The 26,238-nt window shown below is 59.9% G+C and overlaps 1 protein-coding gene across 1 annotated transcript in view; it reads right to left on the bottom strand.

Annotated features, from left to right (window-relative positions):
* Window positions 1-26,238, bottom strand: part of LOC122375114 (Krueppel-like factor 6) — a 56,886-nt gene that overhangs the window by 7,743 nt on the left and 22,905 nt on the right. The window contains exon 2 of the mRNA XM_043354312.1: window positions 12,643-13,183. Coding sequence (XP_043210247.1) covers window positions 12,643-13,183 — 541 coding nt within the window. The remainder of the gene's footprint in view (window positions 1-12,642; window positions 13,184-26,238) is intronic.

The raw sequence follows: 26,238 nt of genomic DNA, 5'->3' as shown, positions 1-26,238 counted from the left end.
CGACCACATTGTTTCGGCGGCCACCCCGCGGCAGACACAGCCGGTCGATGCATCGGGGCCGGTAATAGGAGTTTATGGCGGCATCTCGGGGAGCCGCCGGTATAGGGACGGGTTGCTCGATCCCCGCACAGTACCGCAGCGCCGGGGGCGGCGGGGTGCGGATAACCAGCCGGGTATTAATGGGAGTAGTTCACCGACTGACGGCGGGGAGCCGGGGATGGCCGCCCGGTCCGCAGCCACACAAAAGGAGAGGGAAGGAGAGAGCTGACATTCGCAACAGGTTCCGGAAACAGAGCTGCATTCTCCAGAACCCATATAACTAAAACAACAAACGCAGTGCCTACATATCAAAATGCTGCACGGAATAATCTGACTCGGAAACATAAACACGGATCGGTTTGCTGTTTTCGGCCGAGAGAGCTCAGATGCCGCCGCTTTCCTGGTACACTGCACTTGCAGGGTCGGACATTTTTTGATCGTCGTGTCCAGACCAGCGGGTTACCCTGGCGAGAAACATCGCGGCCGCGGCCGAGCGCGCCCGAAATGGACGATCTGCGGCCGCCGGCCGACAGGCCGCTCTCTCATATATCACACTGAAACGAGCTACAATGGATTAGGAAGTCATCGAAACGAAAATGAAACGCAAAAATCAAAGCTGAAGGCACATAATGGACGCGCTCGCCGTCTTTGTTCGTTCTTTTGAACGGGCCGCAAGCTCAGCGCCGAGAGGCTTTCGGGGCTCTGTCGATCGCTGTTGTGGCCTAAAACTTGAAGTGACAGGAGCAGACTGCTCCGAGAACGCTCCGACAAGGGTTATTTCTAAGACGGCTTGCCGATTTCCTGTTTCAAGTTGACGTAAGCTGCGGGGCAGCAGCGGCGACCAGTCGCCGCTGCTGAGTCGACGGCTGGCCCACGATAGTCCCTACCGACGCTATACCGACGGCGGTCGGTTGGCAACCAAATGCCGAGCTATCCCAATGAATGGTCAGCGCCGAATTCTGACCGGACCTTCGAACGACACGGCTAAAAATGCCGCGCGACCTTTCAGGCGGGGCCTTGGCTATGTGAGTCGAATGACCCGTCGCAAACTCCGCGGACCGGGGATATTTTTACAGGTGGTGTTGTAACCACCAGCCGCAGCCAAATGTCAGCAAATGAACGGTTCGACTTCAGCAATCAGTCGTAGAAAGGTGAAGGCTCAAACCTGAATGAATGTGCTCCCCAACCCTGCACAATAACTGCTTACGAGCTGAGCGACTGCCACAAATAAGTCGAGGATCAAGCGACAGTACGTATGTAGTTTCGAATAAAACCCATAGATGGCGTTAGTGGTAAGCGCCTGAAGGCATGCTGCACCGCATTACTCGACCGTGAATGGTTTCGCCGTTCGCGATACAAATCGATACAAGTTAATTAAACTTCGAGCCCGTTTTTAATCACGGAATGATGCTCTCAATGCTGAGTAGTCAAATTCTAGAGAAATCGTCAGTTCTGACGCCAGACGATCCGGTCCGCAGAGGGTGCTATCGCGAGAATTCCGCGATCGCGGAATCAGCAGCCGATAGCCTGTGTATCTGGTGTGTCGGTGACGTCATCGAATGCCGATCGGCTGAGTCACGGGCGATCCAAACACGGTCAGAGCCGTGTGCGCCGCTGACTGCTGACCACAGACAGTCGCTGGTGTCAGACTGAGTGTGACCGACGAGGGGGAGGGGGGGGGGGGGTCACAGGCCGCCGGAAATGGTCCGCCGCGGCCGCTGAGTGGTCTGCCCGCAGGGGTCGGTGGGAGGTGGCGAGCCCCCGACCCCCTACCCCCTCCCCATGGCGGCGGTCAGACGGTCACCGGACGACGGTGGCCGTGACCGGAGGACTCGTCCGGAGACGACGGTCGTGAGGGGCCGCGACAGTGACTGCCACTCGAAGGTCGTCCAATGAGTGTACCGTTCGGCACGGGAAAGTGCACAATCGCCGGTGGAAGATCAGGAGACTAACGGGCACTCCGCTGAACTGGAGGACCCGTTAGCGCTCCGTCATGCACGATCTACTCATGGGTTTCCATGTTTCCGAGGCACGAAGTTTCCGAGGCACGAAGTTACAAATTAAACGAAACGCGTACGCAATTTAACTGAAACGAGGCAGTTGCAGTTAATTAAGCTAAATATGCAATTCATTAAAACTTTTAGTTTCACACACTGGTTTCCAGGTTCAATTTCACTTCACGTAATCCTCCTAATTCGTCTCCAACCTACCTTTTTAATGGCAAGATCATAACGGGTCTATTTCCAGAATGGATTCACCCTCTATTGATGGATTCATTAAGTTGCCAATCCTAATGGCTCCCTTCCGCCTCTTCGCTTGGATGACGGCACAGACACCGATCTGGACGAGTCCATTCCGCCGCCGGGGGAGGCAGCTATCGCTATGCGATACGCGAGCGGCGCTAATTAAAAACAGCGGCAGCTTCAGATCGAACAGCGCTCGCCCGAATCGGACCAGACATCGACCGGCGCGACCGCCTTACAACTGGTTCGGCCCCGATGAGGACTCATTCATACCGAATTCAGCGAGGAGGCCGGTTGTGATATACGGGCGACAGGTGACCTTTCGATGCACGAGAGGGGCGGGATATGAGTGTGGGGTGGACAGGGGTGGGGGAGGTGATATCGCGTGCTGCACAGCCCCGCCCCCTGGCTGTCATGCAGCCGGTGGGACGACCATTTCCGGAAAACAAATGTCATCCGGTGACCGGTTTGGGTCGGGGCCGTCAGCTCACGGCATCCAGGGAGCCTGCCGCCAGGTCCCGCACCAGTCACCCCGCCGGGTCCCCCGCCAGGTCACCCGTGCCGATGGGCCGTGCCAGCTCACTACTCACTATTCATCGGAGGCCAGTGCCAGCCGTCTCGCCCCGGGAGGCAGCGACAGAAGCCGAGCCAGCCAGGGGGATCACAAACAAACCGGATCGGAGCCCACCCCCGCCGGATGTCAACACATGACGTCACAGTCGGCCGCCGCTGCCAGAGGGAACACCGGCAGAGTGCACAGTCGCGCCAGAGGAGTGCTGAGCCAAACGTCACGGGCAGTCGTGACTGGCCGACCGGAATCCGTGAGAAAATAGCTCAGGGGCATAAGTGGAAAATGTTTCGCGCAAGGCCTCTTTTATAGTTCGCGACTTGTACGATAGCGTGCAAACTTTGCTCTGACTTTCTGAACTGCACCTACCCACTTTCCTGTTTTTGTTATGCTAAATGCAGAAGCTCTTTTTCAACTCCACGCCACTTTTAAACCCAGAGAGTTGATTCGCTTAATCCAGCTACGACGTAGTAGATAGTAACAACAATGACGCATCACTGCATGCACGTGGGATCGCTCATCGTTCTAGTCTGTGGTCATGTCGCAGAGCTCAGGGTCGCAGCGATATACAACCTTACGGAGTTCTGACGTCACAGCTCGGGCGTCAGTCTGGCTGATTGGGCTCGGTTATGGCGCGCTTGGACCGGGAAGGAAAGTGAATCGGCCCAACCGGGGCGCTGCTTTCCTCGTGTTGGCGGCGTTCGTCACGTCCGGGAAAGGCCACGCGCGTAGGCGGGGAGGGGTAGTGGGGAGGGGGAGGGTCACAGCTGAGCGCGCTCCCAGGGTGCCGCCCCCCGCCCGGACAGAGTGACCCCGCTGCAGCTATCGGTCTGAGATCACCAGTCTGGGCGCGGGTTATCAGAGATTCCACGATCGGTCCGGCTCGGCTTTCGGAATTTATCGCGTCTTCCGGTGGCGGGTTCATTACTGCGCTGTAGAAACCGCAGGTATACACGGGCTCGACGGATGGATCTGCTCCCGTTTTGCACGGCAGTGCTGTGCAGTGTGCACGGTTCGGCCGTTTCTACACAGCTTCAGATTGGGCACCGTCAGATTCATCGCTGCTGCTAGGGACAATAGAGTGCCTAGTTTCGGAACTATCCCTTTCCAGCCTAGTGCTGAGCGGCGAACAGTCTCGAAACGGCGAGACGAAGGCCTAGCGTCCCCATCGACGCGTTCCTCCGGGAGCCGTCGCTCGTCGAATCGACGCGGCGACCGGAGACGGCGAGGCGGGTCCGGGAGGCAATTTGTCTCCCGTTTGTCTCCCGTTCTGTCTCCGGTTTGTCTCCCGGGCGGCGTGCGCAATAGACGGGGTCCATATCGCGATTAACTCGGCCGGCGCGATAGATCGCCGCCGCGCCGAGCGATGTCAACTCGGCCGGTAAATGGGCGCCGTTTGTTCTGCAGTGATGGATAATTTTCCCCGACGAAATGGGACTGCTATCGCAGGGGAGATAAGAAAGCAGAGCGGCGCCAGCAGCACACCGGGACACAATGCATGATGGATTGTGCCCGGAGGGACGCGGAGGCAGATTAGTCCAATTTCAGAAGGCAATCTCAACAAATATTTCGCCGGGCAGAAATACAAATCACATTGGCCGCGCAGTGGCCATGGTCTAAAATCAGTGGTCGTTCCCCGAATTCCGTCTCGCTCGTCTCGACCCGACGCTTGATTGCGCCGAAAGGCAAAGATTTACAGGCCAGACGGCCGTCATAAAATTATTGGACGACAAAAATCGCTCGTTTGTGCCTTCTGGAACTATGCAAAGGCAAGCTAAAAGTGAAACAACGGCTGGTCTGAAACATACGGTCATAATCAGAGCGATAGCGTTTCCAGACAGGTGCTTTATCAACGTTTCGAGTTATGAGTAAAAATAGACTGACCGACCAAAAGAGACATCGCGATCGCAACTTATGGTGATCCGCTCCTGTGCTATGGCATCCTGTGTGAAGCAATGAAGCACACTGATGTGCTATTTCCAACAACACCGCTCGGTTTCCACAAATGTCTAACTATCCAGTACAATGCTCGTCAAACATCGTTTTACCCATATTGTCTCTAACTCGCTGGGCCGAGGAAGGGTTGTCGGCAGCTTTCGCATCCCGGGCTCAGTGCAAATGGAGCCCTCTCGAGCCGCTCTGGAGAGCTGTTCAGCTCTGATCAAATTACCACCATCTCACTTGACAACCTCCGCTGCGCCGGTGGCCCTGCAGCCATTGAGGCCAGTCTCGGCCGATTTTAGCCCAGTTGGAGCTATATGAACCGCGCCTTATGGCCTCGCTGACGTATCGCTCACATACGTCATTAGCTGGTGTGATCCTCGGAGCGGGCCGGCGTGCGCGCAGGTCAGTCACCACCGCGGGGTGAGGGTGACCGGCCGCTGAGGACGCCTCCCGAGCCGTCCACGCGCCCAGTGATTTATGCAGCGCCAGGCAATTATCCGACCGGTTTGCCGGCCATAAATTTCGGCCACCCGCGCCTCGCGAAAAACCCACCGGCCACCCAAACAAAAGATATCGATCAATTGCTCCTTTAGCCACGGTCTCGGTTGGATCGTCCACCGCACGCGCTGCGTGCTAAGCTCGTCCGACGGGCCGATTTAGCTCCGAGACAGACCAGCTAGGCGGCGGTGGTCGGCGCGGGTGCCATCACACAGGACACGGGCCTGTGGACAAAGGGGCTGACGGACGACATCGATTGTAAATGAGACGGGACCGTAATGGGGAGCGCCGGGTCCGCAGCTGATGGCCCACTGCCGGCGTCACGGTCACCGGCCGCCGCCGGCACATCATGGGTCCCGACGGACGGACGGACAGACAGACAGACGGACGAGCCTGATGAGGAAGCAGACCCATGGCGCCTCCGGTCCAGACGGAGCACGCCGCCGCTGACAGACTGGAGACGCTCCGCGAGCAGATCGAAGACGGACGCCATCACCTCATGCGCTGGAAATGATGCAAGACCACTCACTGAGGCACAACCAGGAGCGGCCGGCGGCGGTCGCGTCTGCGTCCCACGGGAGAGAGCCTATCGACAAAACAGGCCGCACGTCCAAAGCGCTCGTTAGCCGCGTCTCCCGGTGTACAATTAGACGTGGCGACTTGCAACTCGCATTCACCCTCATCAGCGCGGACAAAAAACACACCGCGATATGAGGCCACGTCGAGCCAGCCACCCAGTGGGAATTTAATGGCTCGGGTCAGTAATAAGCTGCTCGCGTACCACATGATGTGGTCATAAGTGGTTACCACAGAAACAATATCGAGTGCGTTCGGCGTGTTTTTCTGTGTCTTTGTGTTTGTTGTGCCACGCATGCCGTTGACATGCCCGACTCGGTCCTTTCCGGGCATTGTTGGGTATTCCTACAGCATCCATTATCATATGCAGCTTGAAAATAATAGCCAGATGCCTCCCGCTTTACGAGCTGGTTTTATGACTTGATTTACTCACTATTCATTATTCCCTCTGTGAATATCATCGTATGCTTTTAGAAGGAATAGCTATCAAAGGAGTGATGGAACCATTACCCGTCCCTTCTTCCGTTCCTCCTCCTCATTCTTTCCTTCCCTGTTTCTCCCACACATCTCCTTCCATTCCTGCTCTCCCATGGCCGAGTGGGCCGTCGGTCCGAGTCGCCGCAGTCGCCAGACGCCGCCGTGACATTTTATAGCCGGCGGCGATCGATGCCGCTCCGCCGACGGCCGTTGGCAACGGAGAGAGGGCAGAGCCGCCGACGCTTCCGCACTCTGCCCCGCCATGAGCGCCTCTCGCTCTCTCCAGGTGCCGGTCCGACGCCGGAGCCGACGTACCGACTCACAGACGAGCAGCGATCGTCGGTACGACAGCCACTCCAGACAACGGAGCCTCCTCCGGTCTCTCAGTGACACCTCGCCGCCGGGCCCGGCCGGATCGTCACAAATTTATCGCACTTTCAATGAGCCCGCGTCGGGAGAAGATTTCCAATCAGCGGCGGATTGCAGTCCCAACTGCCTCCCAAGGCATCGGCGGAGAAATCGAACCCACCCGTCTGCCTGCATCTGGCGAGTACGGCGTAGCTATTTTTGTGACAGAACCTCACGTGGCTTTATCAGCCAGAACTCCCCGGGGCGTGGAGCAGCTCCTAGACAATTTTGCCGGCCTGTTTTTCATAACAAGACCGGGAGGGAGCGGAGGGGCGGCCGCAGCAGCACCGCAGAAGCGCGGGCGGGAGCCGGGGCGCGCGCACCGGGAGGGGGCCCGTGGACGTGTCGCCATTTCCACCGGATTAGCTTAACAGGCCGGAGAAAAGAGACCAATGAACTTAATGGCGCGGCCTGCTTTTTGTTGGACAGCCACTCTGCTGAGGGACAAAAACTGGCCGCACACGAACCGACCGAGATGTGATAGAGATATGGCACCGCGCCGTCATTTCGGAGTAAACAGCTCAAAGTCCGTCGGCGGTGCCCTTCGGAAGTCTGCGACCAACCCTGACATTGAGCTGACCTTTCCAGTTGTGCTTCCGACTCGACGCTGCAAAGCAAGTTGGTGCAAAAATCATTACACATCGTTACTCCAGCGATAGCAAGACGCTGAATTCTTTACCAGTGTCGGAGCAGACAGTTGCAGACCAAAAAAAGCGGCTATCGCTGACGCCGCTGCGCCCGCTTTTCAACACCTCGGACCATTATAGATCGGCGAGGGGCCGGCCGCAAACTCACTCAGGTCAGCGTCCAGGGAGGGGGGGGGGGGTCAGACGGACACGAACAACTGCCGCCGGCCGACAGCCGGCGCCGAAACACCCCCCAGCGCCGCGGCGCCGCCGGCAGGCGCATCAAAGCTCCGAACGCCGCCGGCAGAAAACACGGCTTTCGCAACATCGCGGCCACCGACAACTCTGCAGGCCGCCGCCGCGCGTCCGTCCGTCTGTTTCCCGAGTCTGTGTGATATGACAGGCGGCAGCCGCCGCTCCAGAAAAAGGCAGCAGCGACCGCCCCCCGCGCCCGTCCACAGACCGGGACAAAGAGGACAGTGAGCCGCGCGACGCCCCGAAACAAAGAAGGGTTATCCTCCGCGGGAATAATGGCCTTCGGGCTCCGACCCCGGCCTGATCGCTCGACGTCATCGTCGCTGACGTCGACGCCAACGACGGGGGCTGCCGAAACTCATCGACGATCTAACCCGGGCGTTGCCTGGCAGCTGCGTATACACAGAGGGGTGGCCGCGGAGTAAACAGGAGGCCCGCTGGCGCACTGTTTCACAGCGGCCGCTACCCGTCGCGCCGCGCGAGACCCGCACAATCGATGAAACATGGCCGCCGCTGCCGACACCGCTGCATCGACCAAATAAATCCCACTCTCGATTTACGATCGCGCCCTATTTCTGCCGGTGGTTGTCAAAAACGGCGACCATGCAGCCAAAACATAGTGCAAACAGGGCGTCGAGTTGGGCCCACAGTCACGGTCGGGGTCCGACGAGACCCGGTCGGGTCACGTGACCTGACGGAGGGGGGGGGGCGGTGTCGAGGAGACTAGAGAGTCTGGTGGGCAAGCTCAGCTAGAGATGTGGTGAGTTATGCACCTGCAATGAGCAATTATGAGCTCCCCCGAGAGACCGCGTCTCATCTCACTGCCCCCGTCAGCTGCAGGGGAAGGAGCGGACGGTTAGTGCAAACGACATACCGTGACTGTACACGAACGGAGAGAGAAGAGCTGGAGACGGAGGGGAGCGAGGCATAACCAGGGATGAAGGATGAGTCGCCAACAAGGGCTATCTCTAGTCCAAACAGGCGCGCTCAAGGACAGCACACCGGCGCCTGAGGACTGACAGCCACCTGACAGCCGCGCTCTAAGCGTTTGAGTCAACATTGAACACGACTGCTCACACGGTGACGCCATGAAGCAGTTACGAAACGACGAAACAGAGCAGGTGACTGGCACCCACATCCTACCCCATCCTAACCGGCAAATCAAGGACGAAGGTCGGCCAACAGCGCGGGGGGAGACAGGCTGAGATTACTGAGGGGAGTCGGGAGATGAGGGGTGCACGGTCAACACGTCCAGACAGCGCCGGCGGCCACAGACTCGAGGTCAACATCATCGGCGCGCCGTCCTCGGCCCGCGCGGCCGCTTTCAGCCGGCCGTTTGCTCAGCCGCTGAGCAAACTCGGATCGACGCTGATGCGAGTGGAAATCGAAATAATCAGCCGCGATCCACGGCCGGTCCAGCGAATGGCTGATCAGGGAACCGTACCCAAAACACCATCCCGGGTCGGGTTGTATGATGACCCACCATCAGGTCTCTGGGTCCTCGATATAGTGTGTTTTTCATCAGCCCAGTTCCGAGTACCCTCTCCGGAACGCGTGTCGTCCCATCATCGGCGGATCACGCACACCGCAACAGAGGACGTGCGCGCGGGCGCAACACCCGTGGCGATGATTGGATTGGGGCGGGCCTCGATTATTGGATTGGGTCGGACGCGCTCCACGCCAGTGATTGATGCTCTGCGGGGCACGCCATTAGTATTCATTAGTCCCCCCAATTTGACACCCACTGGGGGCACGCGAGGGGCGCGCGGACACGGCATTACGTCATCAGTCGGCCAGGTGACGGGACAGTCCGTGTTCCACCGCCCGCACCTCCGTGCCGCCTTTATCCACCGCTCATCGGGCTGTCCTCTGTCTGCGAGATCCGCGCGCAGCTATGAATGATTAACACAGCAGAGAAAGGGTTAATCCCGGCCGGGAAATGGCGCACCCCTCCCCCGGGGCGGGAACAGCTGCTGGAGATGGGGACAGCTCTCTCTCCCCACGGGTCACTTAGGTGGACGGCTGGCGGTCTGGGGTCGCTGACACACTGGCCGACGCGGCTGCGGTCTGCCCGGGACATTTCAGCCCGCTCGGCTCATTAGCCCGCCCTTCAGCCGGGCGTCTTTTGGCACTGGCGAAATGCCGGGCGCTTTTTATGCGACCCCACTCTGTCAGTGTACGGGCACGTGCACAAAGCGCACGTGCCGCCCTCGTCAGGGGGCTGTCGGCGACCGCCTCCTCCCTTCGGACGCTGATGAGCTAGAAGAAGGGACAGCCGCGGAAAGGGCTCGCGAGAGTCAGAGAACCACACGGCCTGCGCTGGCGGCTCCGCGCGTCTTCCAACATTCTCCTAATGAAGACACCGACCGTCGGCACATGGCATCAGCCACAAAAACCTCCTCTGGGAGCACCGGCGGGCGCGGGGAAAACAGGCCGATCCGAGGCAATCCGCGCCCGTCAGACGGCGGGGATAGGGTCGGCGTCCGTCACCGGTATCTGGACCAGACGTCTCTCGAGGGCCGCTCAAGGATTCCTCCGAGAGCGCAGAGGACACGCCCGGGGGAAACTCGAGGGAAAAAAGCTGGGATCGTTTTGGGACCGCCCCGCAACAGCTCCGGATCGTGGACCCGCCCAGATCTCCACTCGAGATGGCTGTAATCGGGCCGGGGACCGACGAAAAACGTCTCGGAATCACTCGAGGTCGTTGAGGGATTATTCGAAAATTGCCAGGAGTGTGACGCTGGCCGGATAAGCATCCACTGACAGCCCACGTAGCGGCGATGACGGCGGCGGCGAGAGCGGCGCAGCGAGGCGATAAAGTGACGCGGCGGAGGCGCTGACGCAAACGGGCCCGATACGGCGCGCCGCCGGCTCCTCCATCTGCGTAAAGAACACGGCGAGACGCCGATAGCGGGCCAGCAGACTATTTAGGGCCTCCAAACCCACTCGAATGATGGAGCACCGGCAGAAATCAGCGGAACTCGCGGCCCGGGGGACTGTCTGGACCCTCCGGTGGTGGGAGACGGGGCGCGGCGGCAGCCGCTCATCGTTCACAGCGATATATGGAACACGTGAGCGTCGCGGACTTTACGCTCACCCGCGGCATCCACATCCCCCACGGCTGCCGGTACCTATCTCCAGCGGCCTCCATTGCCGACGTACCGACAATTGGAGCCGGGCAAAGCCGGCGATAATTGCGGCCGTGCTGCGTTATCGCGCGGGGCTGTCTCGCGGTGACATGCGGCAGACGACTCCCCCTGGTTGCGGGCGGCCCTCCGCTCCCCGTGCTCTATTAACCAACAGAAGGCGTCATAGATAACGGCCGAGACTGCTGTATAATGACGCTGCAGACGCGCCAGGCGCCGCGGTAATTCGACGGCCGCGCCGCGCCTGGCGCCGAATAACAAAGGCGGCGCAGGGCGCACACCATACGCGCGCGCCCGCACCAGGCGCACGGCGACGAGTGATAGACTGTTAGTGCCCGAGCGAACCCATCGGCCGAAAAGAGGCCATTGATCGCTGTCAAAGGCACACACGTCGTGCCAGAGATCCACGCAGAGGATTGGGACTCGGGAGCCACGTTTCTAACCTATTCTCGTTCAGACACGTAGGTATCTATCCTGTCTCCCGGCTCATAGCTCTGCTATAAATATAACCCATTTCCATCCACCCATCTTAAAACCTATCGCCTCATCTCATTTCACACACTCCAAGACGTCCTCACGATCTACTTGGGAAGTCCGCAGTGCCCGGGGCTGAATTTCAGCCTCCACCAGCGGCCTTTCCCGACAGGAAAAGCCCGCTATGGCGCTTGTCGCCGTGCCGGCTGATCCCTCGGCGGACATGTTTAATGGATGGCTCGACGACGGAAGAATGTGCGCGAAATGATCCTGTGCGTATCCGGGGTCTGCGTAGGATGGTCGGTGCCTCCTGGGATACTGCACTAAGGGCTAAGGCTGTGCTCTTCTGTGGCGATTCTGAATGTCTGCCGTCATCCTAGCGCTCTGCATCGCAGCTTTGGAGCGTCAGCGAGCCTCAGGTGCATGCCAGGTATAACTAGATGCTTGTCGCAGGAAGTTCCAACTGAGAGATGGAGATTAGAGGGGAGAGAAGGAGAGAAGAATGAGAGAGATGGGTAGAGGAGGGATAAGGAGGGACAGAGGAGAGAGAGAGAGAGAGAGAGAGAGAGAGAGAGAGAGAGAGAGCCGAGTGTACATGCACCCTCCTCTGATCTTCATTACCATGCGCCGTCAGTTGTTGGAATGGCTGGAGAGGGGAGGGGAGGCGTCTGCGAGAGGGGCTGCCGACCGGGCCGCTGACCCAGCGCGCCCCGGGGCTATTTCTGCCCGGGTCGGCCGCCACTGTTTACTGGCGCCAGAGGGGAGCGGGGGAGGATCGTCCCGCCGACGGGAAGGCCTCCCACTCCCGCGGGGGAGTCGCTTCATCACGAGCCGCCGTCGGGTGACGGGTTTACACGGGGCAGCCATCAGCCGGCCGACGGCAATCGGAGCCAGTGTCCGCGAGTTGAGAACACCTCTGCTCCTGTGCTGCTCTGGAATGGGCTCCGCTAAAGACTCCGGGCGCAAAGACCCCGCTGGGAGGGCACCTGCGAGCGTGTTTCCGGATATACAATCCCGGCAAATAGGCCAAATGGCTCCGCAGACGAGCAAAAATGACGCCATTACCTCGACCATATGCACCATTAATATCCCGGTCTCCAACTGGTCTGAGCCGACGCGGAAACCCTGAGTCGATATGTCACCGTCATATGCCAGCTGTTTTTGCGGATGAGGACATTAAATGGTCGCAATATCTGCCCAGACAGGAATGCCAATGGTGATCGCCGGATGCAAAAAGTCGGCCGCCGCATCCATGTGACCTTCTTATGATGATGTATCAAGCTATGCTATCGACCCTCTTGCTATGATAGACGTTTTGATGCGGGAAGGGTATAGGAAGTTGCCGAAGGTGTGGGTGGTCGCGGTCTGCGCAGCGGTCGCGATCTCACCTGTGTGTGTCCGCTGGTGGGCCTTGAGGTGGGACGACTTGGTGTAGACCTTCTTGCAGCCGGAGAAGAGGCACTTGTGTATCCGCCGCTTGCCATCTGGCGAGGAGTCGGCGCGCGCCGGCCGGCCGTGGCCCGCCTTGAGCGACAGGCCCGGCAGGCACGAGATGAGGCCGCCGGCGCGCGACGTGAAGCGCACCTGGAGCGTGCCGCGGCCGGCCAGCCGCGCCGCCGGCGGCCACTCGGGACTGGAGGGCGGCGTGAGCGAGTGGGCCAGCAGCCGGCCGGCGGCGTCCTCCATCTCCGAGTCGCTCTCCGACTCGGGCTCCTCGGTCTTGACGCTGGCCGTCTCCCAGTTGGCCGACGAGCCGGAGCTGACGCTGAGCGAGTCGAGCGAGTCGCGCGACGAGAACAGGTACTCGCCGTCGTCCGGCTCCGGCTCCGACTTCCACCGCGCCGCCGCCGAGTCCAGCTCGGACGGCAGCTTCTTGTACGACTTGAGCTTCGGCTCGTCCTTCAGGTACTTCTCCATCTCGTAACATGTCTGCAAAAAGGGGAGAAACATCCAGTCAACGTCTGTCGCCCAAACACAATAACGATCAGAGCCTCAGACTAATCTAGTCACGTAATATGATTGCCGAGTTTTCCTGAGGCGACGACGAACTACTGCTCAGCAAACCGACGGCACAAGACCATAATGCAATCGAAGAACTCTCCCAATGCGATAACCGAAGTCTGGGGGAATCGCCGCCTTCCAGAGAAGCAGTCAGCTGAAACTAATGGGACACGACAAGTAACAGCATATTCAACAAACATGCCATTTGAAGAACACCCGAGCCCCTCGCCACGCAGAAATTCGAGCGAGCACTCAGCATTACCGGATTGACTTTCACATGAATAAATCCGTCGGCGACGAGAACAAAGAGCTAATGCTGACAGAAACTAGTGGCGGATGTGTCCCGAGTTTGTGATTTTTGACGTCGGAAAGTTGACAGCCCGTCTGCCGGTCTGCCCCGGAGATCCTGCATCGACAGAGCTCCACAGCCTTTGTGGAAGCTGTTGACGGCCGGGACGGCGATCAAAGTTCTTCATGGAAAAGTTGCCGGTCGGACACAGCGGCGCGTGAACGTGCCGGCCCGCTGAAGCTGCGCCGGTAATGGACGCGGACGTGCTTCACTGCAGACCAGACAAAGGCACGGTCGGAGAACTGGAGGGATTTCGGGGGAGGCTAGAGGGCAGTCGGCGAGATTCGTAGATTCTCAGACGGGCGAGACGCCCGCTGAAGTTACGGCGCGCGTGGATAGTTCTTTTGGCCTTCCAGTCTGAGTCGTGGTGAGTCTGCCGACCGGCGTCAGGTCGTCGGACCGGGCCGGCGCCATCGGCCGCCGCTCGACATTAGCACCGGCCCCGTGCGCCGTCCACGCGCCACCTGACCCGACCCCGTGGCGCCGGACCTTCGACCGGCAGCGGTCGGCTCACGGACGGAGCCCCGGTACGGGACACGGCTCACGGACGGAGCCCCAGCACGGCTCACGACTAGACACGGGCCCGACCCCGGCCAACGCTACTTTCCGAGGCGGCGCGCCGAACTTTCCGGCAAATTACAGACGCGGCGCAGCCGTGACAAAAAACGGCGCACCGGCGGCGGAAGCGGTGTTTATTGTGTCTGGCGAGCCGACACCGGAACCGGGCTACGCGACAAGCTCGCCGCCGTACCAGCTACCCGACCAGCCAGCGATAAATATTGAACAGGTGCGTGAACCATTCACCACCTGTATGAAATGGTGCCGGTAAAGTACTATTAAAGTGTCAGGGCTACATGAAAGGCGTGTACATTTTCAATTACCTACCAGCAGCCATTTGTCGATTTGAATGGCGGAGTGATTCACCGAGTCGTTATTTCAGAGAACTCAGACGTGCAAATAACTGGCGAAAGGTTTGCATGTCATGAGGACATTGAACAAATGGCTTAAGTGGCACCAGCGAAATGACCACAGTTCATGAACCCTTTAAAAACTCCTGCTACGGTCCTCCTTAGTCCTTACATCAAGAGAATGAATGGCCCCAAAATAATAATGTAGTAAAGAAACAGCCAAAAATATATCCACCAGTGTGTCAACTTGCGAAGGTGACAAAGTTCCGTCATCGACACGGCATTAGACCCGCGGCGGCAGTGGCACGAAGGTGGCGCTTCCGTGCGACGTAAAAAGCTCGTGATCTCGCCCCGGGGGCGCGCTCACGCGACCGGCGCGGCGGTGCGTGCGTGTGTCGATATCCGGTGGTGGTCCACGCGCCCGGCCGGCCGGCCGGCGCCACTCGGCTAATAAGAGCCCGGCGGCCCCGGCCGAGTGTCATCAGTGTCACTACTCGACACGAGGCACCGGCCGGCCACCTGTGAATCAGACTGGGCACGCAGGGCGCTAATTAGATGGACCGATAGTATAATAAGCGCGATAAGTCCCCATTTGTCCACTTTCGCAACGGGTAATGCATCAAAATCCGGGCGCCGTCCTCATGCAAGCAGTGTCCATACACAAAGCCAAACGAACCCACCCTTGCAGCGTTGCTTGTTTTCGGAATAAGCTCGGCATGACTCGGTCAATACGTAATCTACAGCTCGAGGTAACGTAATCCATATTTAGCTCGCAGAAAACGCGGCGTATTGAGCGCGGTGCGACCAGTTCGGGAGATTCTCCGTACGTGCGCATTGAGCGGCCGTCGACTGCCGCCCAGGTGCCGGTGAGCCTTTCAGCGGACTGGCGCCAGGTTCCGATCTATATCAGCGCCGTAAACGTCGTGCCGGGCCGGCCGGGCGCCACTTCACTCCCAGCTCCAATAACTCGCGGCCATTCCGGCGCGACAAGTGGGCGGAAATACGGCGAAATACGGCGCACATGACAAACGACTGCACGGCGACACTGCGCCCGCCGGTAAGGGCCGATCGGCCGCCGGCGTCGACGACCCGACGACCCTCGCCGGCAGAGAGGTGAACCCGTGCGACCAGCCTAACGGCCCACTGTCTGCCCCCCGGCAGTCTGGCGGGGAGGGACCGGTGGGGAACCGGTGCTTGCAACCGCATCGCAACCCCTCAAATCTAGGCCGACAGAAAATCAATAGTCTGGCGGAGAATCTGGGGAGGATGACAAACACGGCCGCGAGGCGGAAGTGAGACCCAGACACGCATGCGCTCCCCACATGTGATTTGAAGCGATGTTGGCGATGCATATCCAACATCCGAGGGGCGAAGGGGACTTAGCTAAGGGGCAGCCATTTCCAGGAAAGTTCGATGGGGTCCGTGCCCGTTGGGACCAGGACGACAATCCAACCCTTCAGTGGCGATCAGGAATTCATCCGGCACCGCGCGGCCGGCGGCCGAGTCCATTTTTCGGCCATCGCTCTCGGGCCGATTGATGACGGTCGGCGGGCCGATTGATGACGGTCGGCGGGCCGATCGTCGCCGGAACGGACGGCCGATGACCGATCTGCCGCCGGTGGTCGAGTGATTGGAGAGGTACCGCCGACAGCCGAGCGAGGTGGGGGTGGTTCCCCAGCTCCAGCGAAGAGCTCCTTCACAGGAAGAGGGCGCGCGGTGCAAACTTGAAGTTGCAACTGGCTGGTGTAATTGAATTACAGCGCAGTGGACGATCTAATGCAGATTGAATCAGAAGCTGATTGATTGACTTGTTCAGGCCTGACGGCATTTTTGAATCGCTGAGTGCACCGACTGCGAAATTGTTTTGTGAAAAGGGCTCAGAGTGTGCTGCAAAGACATTATTCCGAGGGTGGCTGAATGCCTTGAGTTATTTTGCGAGTTACAACCGATCAGTCAGGATAACATCTGCAAATAAATTTACGGATAGAGATCTACAGCAACGTTCAATAACCGGTAGTGGAAAACACCGCGTGATGCTTTATGTTCCGCCGATGCAGCCGTGGATTCGACTCGAGAACATCTATGTGACTTTACAAAATGTTCACCGGCGATCTGTCTCCCTTCCTAAGACTTTCGGCGCCCTTTTTCATGCTTCCATCCGGATCATCCCAGCATGGTCACTGAAGCGGCCCTCAGTAGTCAGTACCACTGTCCAGTTTGTCACCCCATTTCCCATCCACCTTCTCTCCAAAAATCCTGCAGCCCAGACTGATGTGGGCGCCGTCCCACAAACTCTGCCCCCCCCCCCGTCCCTGGAGTGGCAGGCGTGGGAACAGGTGCGCCGTCCGTCCCAGGACCGGCCCCCGCCCGGCCCACCGCACCATGCTGAGAGGGTTCGCTGTCCCAGGTGCGTGCCGCGTGGGCTCTCAGCGCCTCGCCCGACCTGGGAGCCGCTGTGTGGGTCGGCCGTGCAGTACAGCGTGTCGTGGGGCGTGAGGGTTGGGGCGAGGTGAACACGTGGAGACTGGGGTTACGGGAGCGTAAAACGCGAAACTGGAAATAAGTTTCAACGAAGCTTTCGGTGCGCTCATCTCCAACCTCATATTGTAAATTCAATAAGGCATACACTGCCTTTGAACTTAGTGTTTTGAACTAAAAGAACGGGTGATTTACAAACAGATTCACTATCGAAAGCAGCTGATATTGTCCCGGGTATTCCCTGGGGCATCAACGCGTTATCAATATCGAGTGCGCCAACGCCGTTCGCCACTCTGCCGGCTCGTACGCGCCGTGTCAGCTCCGACCGTGCCCAGGCGAGTGTTCGGGCCGGGCAGGTCCGGAGGACCACCCACGGCTGGGTGGCCCGGTCCGCTCGTGCCGGCCCGGCCCTCCCAGACGGCGCGTGCGGCCACTCTGAATGGAGCGCGGTCAACGGGCGGAACAGACTCCCATTGTGCCGGCGGCGTCAGGCCCGCTGCAAACAGCTCCATAAACGAGCTCCGTTGAGGGCCACGTCCGATACGACGGCCTCCGAGTCGCTCACAGCGGCTGGAGGCAGCTCCCGCTACGAGCTGATGACGTGCGGTGACGGGACGACGGCAATTCATTTCGACCGAGTTGGTTTGGAAAAGAGATTGACCGGCTCGCCAGCGATCTCTTCCATCGGCGTTTGTCAGCAAAAGTGGTGATCATTTGTGTTTGATGAGCGACGACCATAATCGTCGGTGATTCACAAGTTCGGAGCTGCGCAACTTAGCCGTCGGCAATTGGGTGATGACGTCACAATGTCGTCACGATGGCGTCGTGATGACTGGTCGCTCGAAGGTCGTTTTGGGCGACCACCGAAAGCAGTGGGGAGGGAGTGGGTTTTGCTGCGCTGTGTGGACGGTGAGGTCACCCTCGCTGCTGCAGGCTCGCAGCGCGCCCGCAGCACGGTCACGGTCGCTACTGCGACTGCGCGGCGGCTGGGACTGGATTCACTCCGTGAAGGTCGCATTGGCTCCGAGCCAACAGCAGTACACACCAGCGGCCGGCACCAGTCACGGCGAGACGCTCCGGCGCCGGGTGCGCGCAGCCGGGCACCTCTCGTGGCAGGTGGAGTCCATCACCCACCGCCGGCGCAGGCAGACCACCCCGGCGCGGCGCGTGCCGATCGGAGAGAGACCGTCACCCGGCGGAGCGGCGGCCAACCGAGCGGCGACCTTCGCCAAACCGTGACCGAGCGGCCGGTCATGAATGTGCAGCGGGAAGTTCAAGGACGACAGCCGGTCCTGCCGGTTTGTTTTATCATGCAGGCGGAGATCGAATGCATTGAGCTGGCCGTAGCTGGATTAGTTAGTTGCAGCGGCCTTAGAGGAGGACATATAAGGACGTGATCGGCAGTGGCGAATGAATATTAACATCGCATGCGAGAGGCGATTCATCTTAGGCGATACCAAGGCGTAACAATATCCAGAAAACTCGAGAGAAAGTCTGAATGAAAGGAAACGTTGGCGCGACTCGCCGGCCGCAGTGGCTTCCGCTGCTGGCTTTTTGCGGTGAGCAGTCTGACGTCCGCTTATCTTCCTCTCCGCGGTGCCAAGAACAGCAGCCGGTGCCGTCACTCGACGTGTGACGAGAGTCAGAGCTAACCTTCAGCAAGGGCGCCGGCTTGACCTAGGCTGACGGCGCCCCTGAGCCGCGAGACGGACGTCGTGCATGCATGACGGGGCCGTCAATCTGTGACATCATGATGGACGCTGATGCCTGTCGATTTACTGCCGATTTATGCCAACGGATTGACTCCTATCAATTATATGCGTGAGCCCGCTGAGTGGTGATAAGAGCTGGGAAGTTGAAGGCTGACACACCATCTTCACGCAGTGTCCTCTGGCCGTGTCAGTGTGTCACTGCAGGCAGGCCGAGCTGCGTGCCGCCGCCGACAGCGCCATAAACACAGCCCGGCCCTCCCACATTCTCACACGTCAGTGGCGCGCGGCGCAGCGCGACATTCGAGGCGGCCTGGTATGCGCCGCGCACCACCGACGTACGCGCGTGCATGCACAGTGCACACTGCACCGGCTGCGGCGCATGAGGTCAGATCGTCAGACAGGCGGCCCGCCGGGGTGCACCTGCTGTGCCCACGCACCATTGCGCCACGATTACCCACGAGATGACGTGCGATGGGGGATAAAAGTCGCACCGGCGGCCGTTAGGGCGGTTTACGAGACCGGCGCGGTTGGTACGGTGGAGACACGGCTGTGTACAGACAGCTCCAGCAGCCGAGACACGGCTCCGCGGCGCCGCTGAGTCACGGAGCGGGCCACTCGGCGACCCGGCCGTGACTCAGCGACTCTGTGCTACAGCCGTGACCGGCCGGGCCGCGCCGGCGAGTCACGAACCGGTCACTGAGTCAGTACCCCTGCCCCGACACCCACGCACTGGACTGGACACAAGCTACCCCTCCCCTGCCCCCGCCGGGGACAGTGACACACGTGAGACAACGCACCGAGGCGTGACGCGCGACACCGGGCGCCTCCGCTTCCGTCACGAGCGTAATTTTCCGGCGGCGGCGGCGCCACGGTCTGAGTCAGTCTGGCCGTGATCGGATGATTCACCCGGACCGCACGAGATCGATCTCTGGAGGGCACGCGCGGCGCACGGGACGCGGCACTGAGTCACGGCCCCGCTCACTCCCCGGGGGAGCCGGGTCACCGGGGCGGGCCGCCCGGAGCGCCGCTCGACCTCAGTCGGCCCGAAAACACGAGCACGCTCCGTGCACAGTGGGGAGAAAAAGTGACCCAAATGCGGGCGCTGCTGAATACGAATGCCTGACAACCACTGCGAGCTAGTTAGCGGCACAGAAAAATAGCGACGGAAAGGGCTTTAGAAACCCGTCATGCAACGAAGAATAATGAATCTGGGAATGCAAAGGGCTAATCAGACTGGTAGATAAACTGCAGTGCCGGAAATGAGGCGATGACGTGATCGGAGACACCGGAAACGCCTCGATTAGATCACTGCAACATAGCCGGTTCAAGGAGACAGCATTTCCGGCAAACAGCATTTCCGATACCAGCAGCTATCTTTCCGTGAACTGCCTTTACATCATTTCTGTGTAAACATTGTCGTTTATGTGCAATACAGTCGTGTAAAGCAAATCGTGATGAGTTTTTTGATTCAGTTCTTATATGTTTCCGTAAACAAAGGAAATCCTATGATGGTGGAACACAGCACGTCTTTAAATGTTGAACATTTCGTGCAGCTTTTAAATGTCGATGCATCGTGCGAGTCTGGGACGGCGGAAAGGCACGTCCTGTCGACGCCGCCGGACGTCCGTTCCGGTAGAACCACCACCGGAAGGCCGCTATCGCCACCGCCGCGCCACCACCGCCGCAGAGGGAGCCGTGTCGGCGCGGAACTCACTGCAGCCGGCGCTGGAGCCGCTGACCTCACCGACCTCAGCCGGGCCGCCGCGCGCACTGCCGGCCGTTCGCGGCCCAGGGGTGGTGACCTCCGGGGACCTCTGGTGACCTGCGGCCCCCTGCAGTGACCCGGGGCCGTGCTGACCGGCCGGGTCGGCCCAGAGTTCCCAGGGGCAGCGTGGTTCACAGAGGAGCCGCGCCTGAGGTGGTCAGCCGGTCAGCGGTGCGGCTGTAAAACAAACCATCAGCGCCACGGACCGAGGATTGATGAATCGGCCTCACATTGGTGTGTCAGCGGGAGCGCTAAGGTGGTCGTGACGTCTCGGCATCAGCGCTGCTCACCCTTGAGCTACTTCAGCCAGTGACAGACTCAGCGGTGAGTGGAGCGAGGTCAGGGTCGGGCCGGTCACGTCCTCTCCTCTCCCTGGGGATAAGGCAGCTGCACACTGCACGGCCCAGGCGACCGTCCGATGGACACTTAAGGACGAGGGTGACACGACACAGGCGGGGGGGGGGGGGGTGACGACCCACAACACGCTGCGATATCTCCGTCACCAATGGCGGGGGTGGCAGAGCGGCTGTGCAACGCCCTGGAGACGCAGAGGTCACCGAGCGACCCTTCCGACGCGTCACTGTCGGCAAACAGTGGAGGACATCGTGACAGGATCGCAAACAGCCGTCAGTATACTGGGTCCCACACCCGGGAGCAGTCTTCACCTAGACGATCTCCGGGGTGATACAGACAGCCGGCTAGACAGCTGGCAGCGCTGGACAGAAGCCGGGTTGGAAACAAAGGCGACACGGTGCAGCGATGACAATGTCTTGGTTTTTGAGCCGGCCAACACCATGAGAACGAAACGACATCATCTTTGAACGACGAAAGTAGCCATGGCTGTAGCGAAATGTATAGTGGTCGCGCCGCACACCGGTGAAGGCGTCGGTCGAGTCGCTCCCGCCAGCCCCCTTTTCCCCTACGAGACCGACACGGCCAGTGGGCACCTTTTTGCGGTCCCCGGCAGGCTGGCGACATGACGTGCTCCTTTGTAGTGGAGTCATTTCCTGGCTGGCGAGACGGGCGGTCCCATGGCCCGGCGGCCGAGGGGGTCAGGGCGGCCATTTCGCCTCGGGCCACATCATCCACCGGCGCGGCAGCCGCCGAGGCCCAGAATAGCCGGCGCAGTGCGGTCGGACGGCGCCGCCGGCGGCGGTGGGGTGCCCGACGCACCGTGTCTGGTGCCGTGTCGTACCCCCGGACCGGCGATAAAACGGCACCTGGCCGCCGGAGGGGACATCATCGCGCCAGGAACGGGCGGCGAGACTTGGTGACCCAGCCAGGTGCGTTGCCGGTCGGTCGGACGCCTCCCCCCTCCCACCACACCGGGGGAATGACGTCAGCGGCGATGGGGAGGCGTTTAACTGCTCTGGCTACACAGGGACAATAACCACACTGCTATCCATTGCAGGGCGGCGGGCTGTCACCAGACGAGCCGCGGCCTGGCAAATATCGGTCGGGCGCGGTATAATGGATTCGCCGCCGGCTGTGTGGGTCACGGACCGACCAAATTGTGCCGGTAATGGCCGCCGGCTAACGCAATCACACCGCTGGCCGGCGGTTAAACGGCCGAAACCCCGCACAGGCCTCTGAAACGGGTCGGTATGGCAGCAGTCCATAGCATACCTCCTGCATGAAGGATTGAAAGAGCAGCGACGGGCAACGACGAGCTCATATGATCACAGTCATGACCTCAGCAAGGTCTCAGCAAAGCAGCCCTTATGGATGCAGCCTCGGTAACTCCTGCAGTGTGGCATTAGGCGCGACACCTCAGCTGCAACCTTTCCATTGACCTTTGGCATGATTTCACCACCGCGACCGATGACGGCACGCACTTGCACCCGATGTCCTGGATCGAGCGGCGGTCACCGGCGGCGGACGGGACGTCCGGTGTACAGTTCCGGATCGGTATATCTCGCGTGGGCTGGCCGACCGCAGGAGTCCCGCTCACTCGCCGTGTCAATGAAGAGGCGCTGATGTCAGCAGGATGGGTCGCTCCAAGAGCACTTCCGCGTCGGGAGTGCGTGGGCGGAGTGGCTAGTGTAGGAGAATACTCGACACAGGAGAGGCAGATAAACAGCGAACGAGTGTGGACAGGAAGGCTTTCAGCGTCGCTCAACACCTGTGTTTACGGGCGAGAGGTTCCTTCACGCGCGCGCCTTCCCAGACGCTACTCGCTCCGTCTCACAACTAACAAACAGGAAACGCCGGCCGGCGGCACATCCTGCCTCGGGCTCCAAACAGCCGGGCGGCCCGTCCCTCCGGTCGTGCGCGCCGCGCGCCGCGAGCCGACTGCCCCCTCAGGCGCAATCGGCGAGCTGCAGGCCGCGCCGGCAAATCCAGCCCGCGCCGCCGCTTTTAACACCACCCTCGGTGGCGGCATACGTGGCGCGTTCGGCGGCCGCTAATGCCGCATATTCATCACGCTGACGCCCCTCCGCGGGGAGAACGTGCGAGAAATGGTAACAGCCCGGTCGGCGGGCCGCCGCGTGCGGGCGGCTCAGCACATCGCCGCGCCAGATTCCGACTTCCGACGCCCAGGGAATGTGGAAATTGTAAACACGTGTTGAACAATCCGCCAGACGGAGGCATACAGAGGAAACAAAGAACGGAATTATGCTGAATTATGATCATTTGCTGGTAACCCTTCTGGAAGGCGGCAGCTTTCTCAAAATTGAAAATACCAACAAAATGAAATCCCTTGTGGACGGTTAGCCATCGAACATCTGAAATTGCTTGTGAAGTTGAAAAATAAATTTTCATTTTCGTCTCCAACTGCTGCTGCGTCCGGTGTGCTGCAGCGGCGATCGGGCCATCCCGGCGAGGAGGGTCGCCGTCTGTCGGTAACTGCCGGTCTCCGCTCCCGGGGCTGACCGTCCGGGGCGCCGGCTGACGTCACCGGTGGGCGCCGGGTGGAGGGCGCCGGCCGGTGACACCGAGAGAGCTCCGACAGAGCTACGACGCCGGCGGCCGCAGTAAAACGCCGCCGGGTCCCGCTGACCGGTCACAGCTCGTACGGCGGACCGCTGGCGCCGACGGCCACCGCTCGTCAGCCGCGGTGGACACCAATCGAGACGGACGGAACGGGCCGGCCGGCAGTCGGCGGATGACCCGGGTCGGTGGTAAACCGTGCTCCGAGTGGGGAGACACGTGCTCCGAGTGGGCCGACACGGAGTCCGGCTGACGGCGCCAGACGGAGGTCCACTCATGGGGGGAGATACATGGCCGGTGGGCTCTCCCGTGTGTCCGGTGCTGTTCCACTGATGCTGAGGGATGTGATTTAGGAAGTCCGCGGCTGAGGGATGAACTCGGGGTCCAGATCACCGCAGCCTGTCTCGGCGACGGTAGCCGGTCGTTAGGTCGGCGTCTATGGCGAGTCGTAGGCCGGAGTGAGGGTCGTTATCCCAGCTCATAGCACATTTTCACGGGGGATTGCTAGCTTCTTCATAAATGAGCTACCGGATTTTGAACTACCAGAATTTAGAAATATCCTGTGCGGCTTATGTTGCTTTGATACGGTCACTCAAATCAAGGGGGTGGACGAATTTCTCTGAAATCACATGTCAATTTTCTCAGTCACCCTCCACTGGCCCCCTGCCGAACCGATGCCCCTCATTTTCACTTGCCTCCGAGTTTTCCGCCGGAGGCCGGTCCGCGCGGACGGCGGAACCGAGCGGAATCGGGCCGCCGCGCCGTGCGGACTGCGGTCGCCTCGTCTGGCCATTATGCATTATTAGTGTGTGTTACCATCATTCCGGTCGAGCGCGGCGCTGGCCAACTATGGGAAGCCGTCGCACCGGCCGGCGGTTCGCGGGGGAGCGGCGGCGCGGCGGTTCGGCGGCGCGTCCGGCCGGCCCGGGCTGACCGCAGGCACGGCGCCGGCCCGCGGTATACGTCCATGATCGACCCGTGTTTGTATGCACGGACTCCCGGCTGCAGAGGAGCCTCGGAATGCCGCCCGCGGCCACCAGGTCGGGACGCTTTACGACTGGTTATCCCGGCCCGGACGAGCGCAGTAGACGCAGGGACGCCCGAGCGGGGTGCCGTGCAGTGAACGGGTTCGTTGCCATGGCTACAAACGAGTGACGGAGTGCCGTGCAGGCACCGATGGATGCTCTGTGCCGGAGATACGGCCCGAATATGACCGTTGGCATGGCAACGGACGGCCGATAGCTGTTAACAATGCCATGTTCTTACAATACACCGTCACTCTATGTGAATGAATGTCCTTTTCATACTAGAGGTCACCCATTCAAAATGCTTGTTTCGAATAATAAATCACAAAAAAGTTTACGGTTACATCGTGGCCCATGTTACGTCCTCTTTATGAATAAACATCAAAACGGTGACATTCATACCAGACAAGCTCCTATTACAATTTTCATCGTCGTTTTGTTTTCCCCCGCGGTGTCCCTGGCACAGGGCGACATCAGCACCGCCATTGATGAATGAGATTAGTCTGTCGAGCTGAATTTCATTCTCCTAATAACTCAGCTGTAATATCACGGCCGGGGAGAATGGGATGTCAGCGGGCCGGATGACGCCGTCGGCCCGGGGCCGGGCTGAGCGAGCCCCCGGGACCGCCGTCAGTGGGCACCTCCGACCGAGAGAGCACGACGACTATCTTAATTAGATTCACCGTCTCCCTGCTGAGACCTACCGATAACAAATGAAATTTGATTGCCAAAAATCCGCCCGTGGAGTCGGAGCGATGAGCGGAATGTGGCGAAATGTGGTAATTAGGACGGGCCTTCCGGTGATGGCGGATAGACCGGAAATGTGCGGCCGGTGTCGCGGGAGCCGGGCCGTGCCTCGCGGTGGTTCGTCCCTGTCATGTTCAACTGTCGGCCACGACAGCGGTCTGCTTATCCGGCTATCCGTCGGAGAGCGATCGGCAGTCGAGCGCTCAGCCGTACGGGTACGACCTCGCGGTTACGTAAGCTATTGTGAAGAATGCTCGTCCATTTGGCGATGGAGCCCCTGTCCGCCCCGCAGTCCAGTCCTCAGTTTAGAATCGTTTGTCTTCCTAGAGTCGGACAGCCGGGCCGTGTAGCGGATTATTGGTTTGTTCCTTTTCCAGCTCTCCACCGGCCGCCTGTAGGCGTAGCTCAGAATTCTGAGGCACAAGTCTACCAGCCTCTCCGGTTTGGAGTCGGGTTCCATTTTCGCCATGTTTATGGCTGGCGCGGCTGCGAATTCCAGTCGCCGACGTGAGACCGAACGGCCCGAAAACCGCCGCCTCCACCACCCCCGCCGACTTCGGCAAATGTAACGGTCTCGTTCCCATAGTCAATGGCGGCGGAAACGCCGATGGAGCTGTAAGTGTGCGAATGTTTCCGGCGATAGTCGCTGACAAACTCGAGTCGTCTCGGCCCGGTCTGCCTCGGCTCGGCTCAGTCGTTTGGTCAGTGGAATGTGTAGCTTTCGGTCGGTGAAGAAAGTGAGACGGCCGTTATCAGGCTGCTGAAGTCGACAATCGACGCTCAACTCCTCGCTCGAATTCGGTGAAATGTGAATGAGAGGAACTGTTTGCAACTCGCTTTGCATTCCGTGGGTGGACATATGACCGCACATGGACAGCCAAGATCGGCTATGCAGCGATGGAGATATGTGCACGACTCTGCTCCAGGCAGCGTGGGCGGTATATCTGTCCGCGTTGTCAGCGCTCTGATGGCTGACCACCACTGCAGACTGCTAACCGGCGACTGTGGTTGGTTGAGGGGAGGCGTGGGCGCCCGCCACACCGCCAGCATGATAGCAGTGGGCGCCGA

The sequence above is a fragment of the Amphibalanus amphitrite genome, unplaced genomic scaffold (assembly GCF_019059575.1).
Source record: "Amphibalanus amphitrite isolate SeventyFive unplaced genomic scaffold, NRLGWU_Aamphi_draft 001778F_arrow, whole genome shotgun sequence".
NCBI classification, from domain to species: Eukaryota; Metazoa; Arthropoda; class Thecostraca; order Balanomorpha; family Balanidae; genus Amphibalanus; species Amphibalanus amphitrite.
Note: the sequence above shows the minus strand (reverse complement) of the source record. Positions and strands in the feature narration are given on the sequence as shown.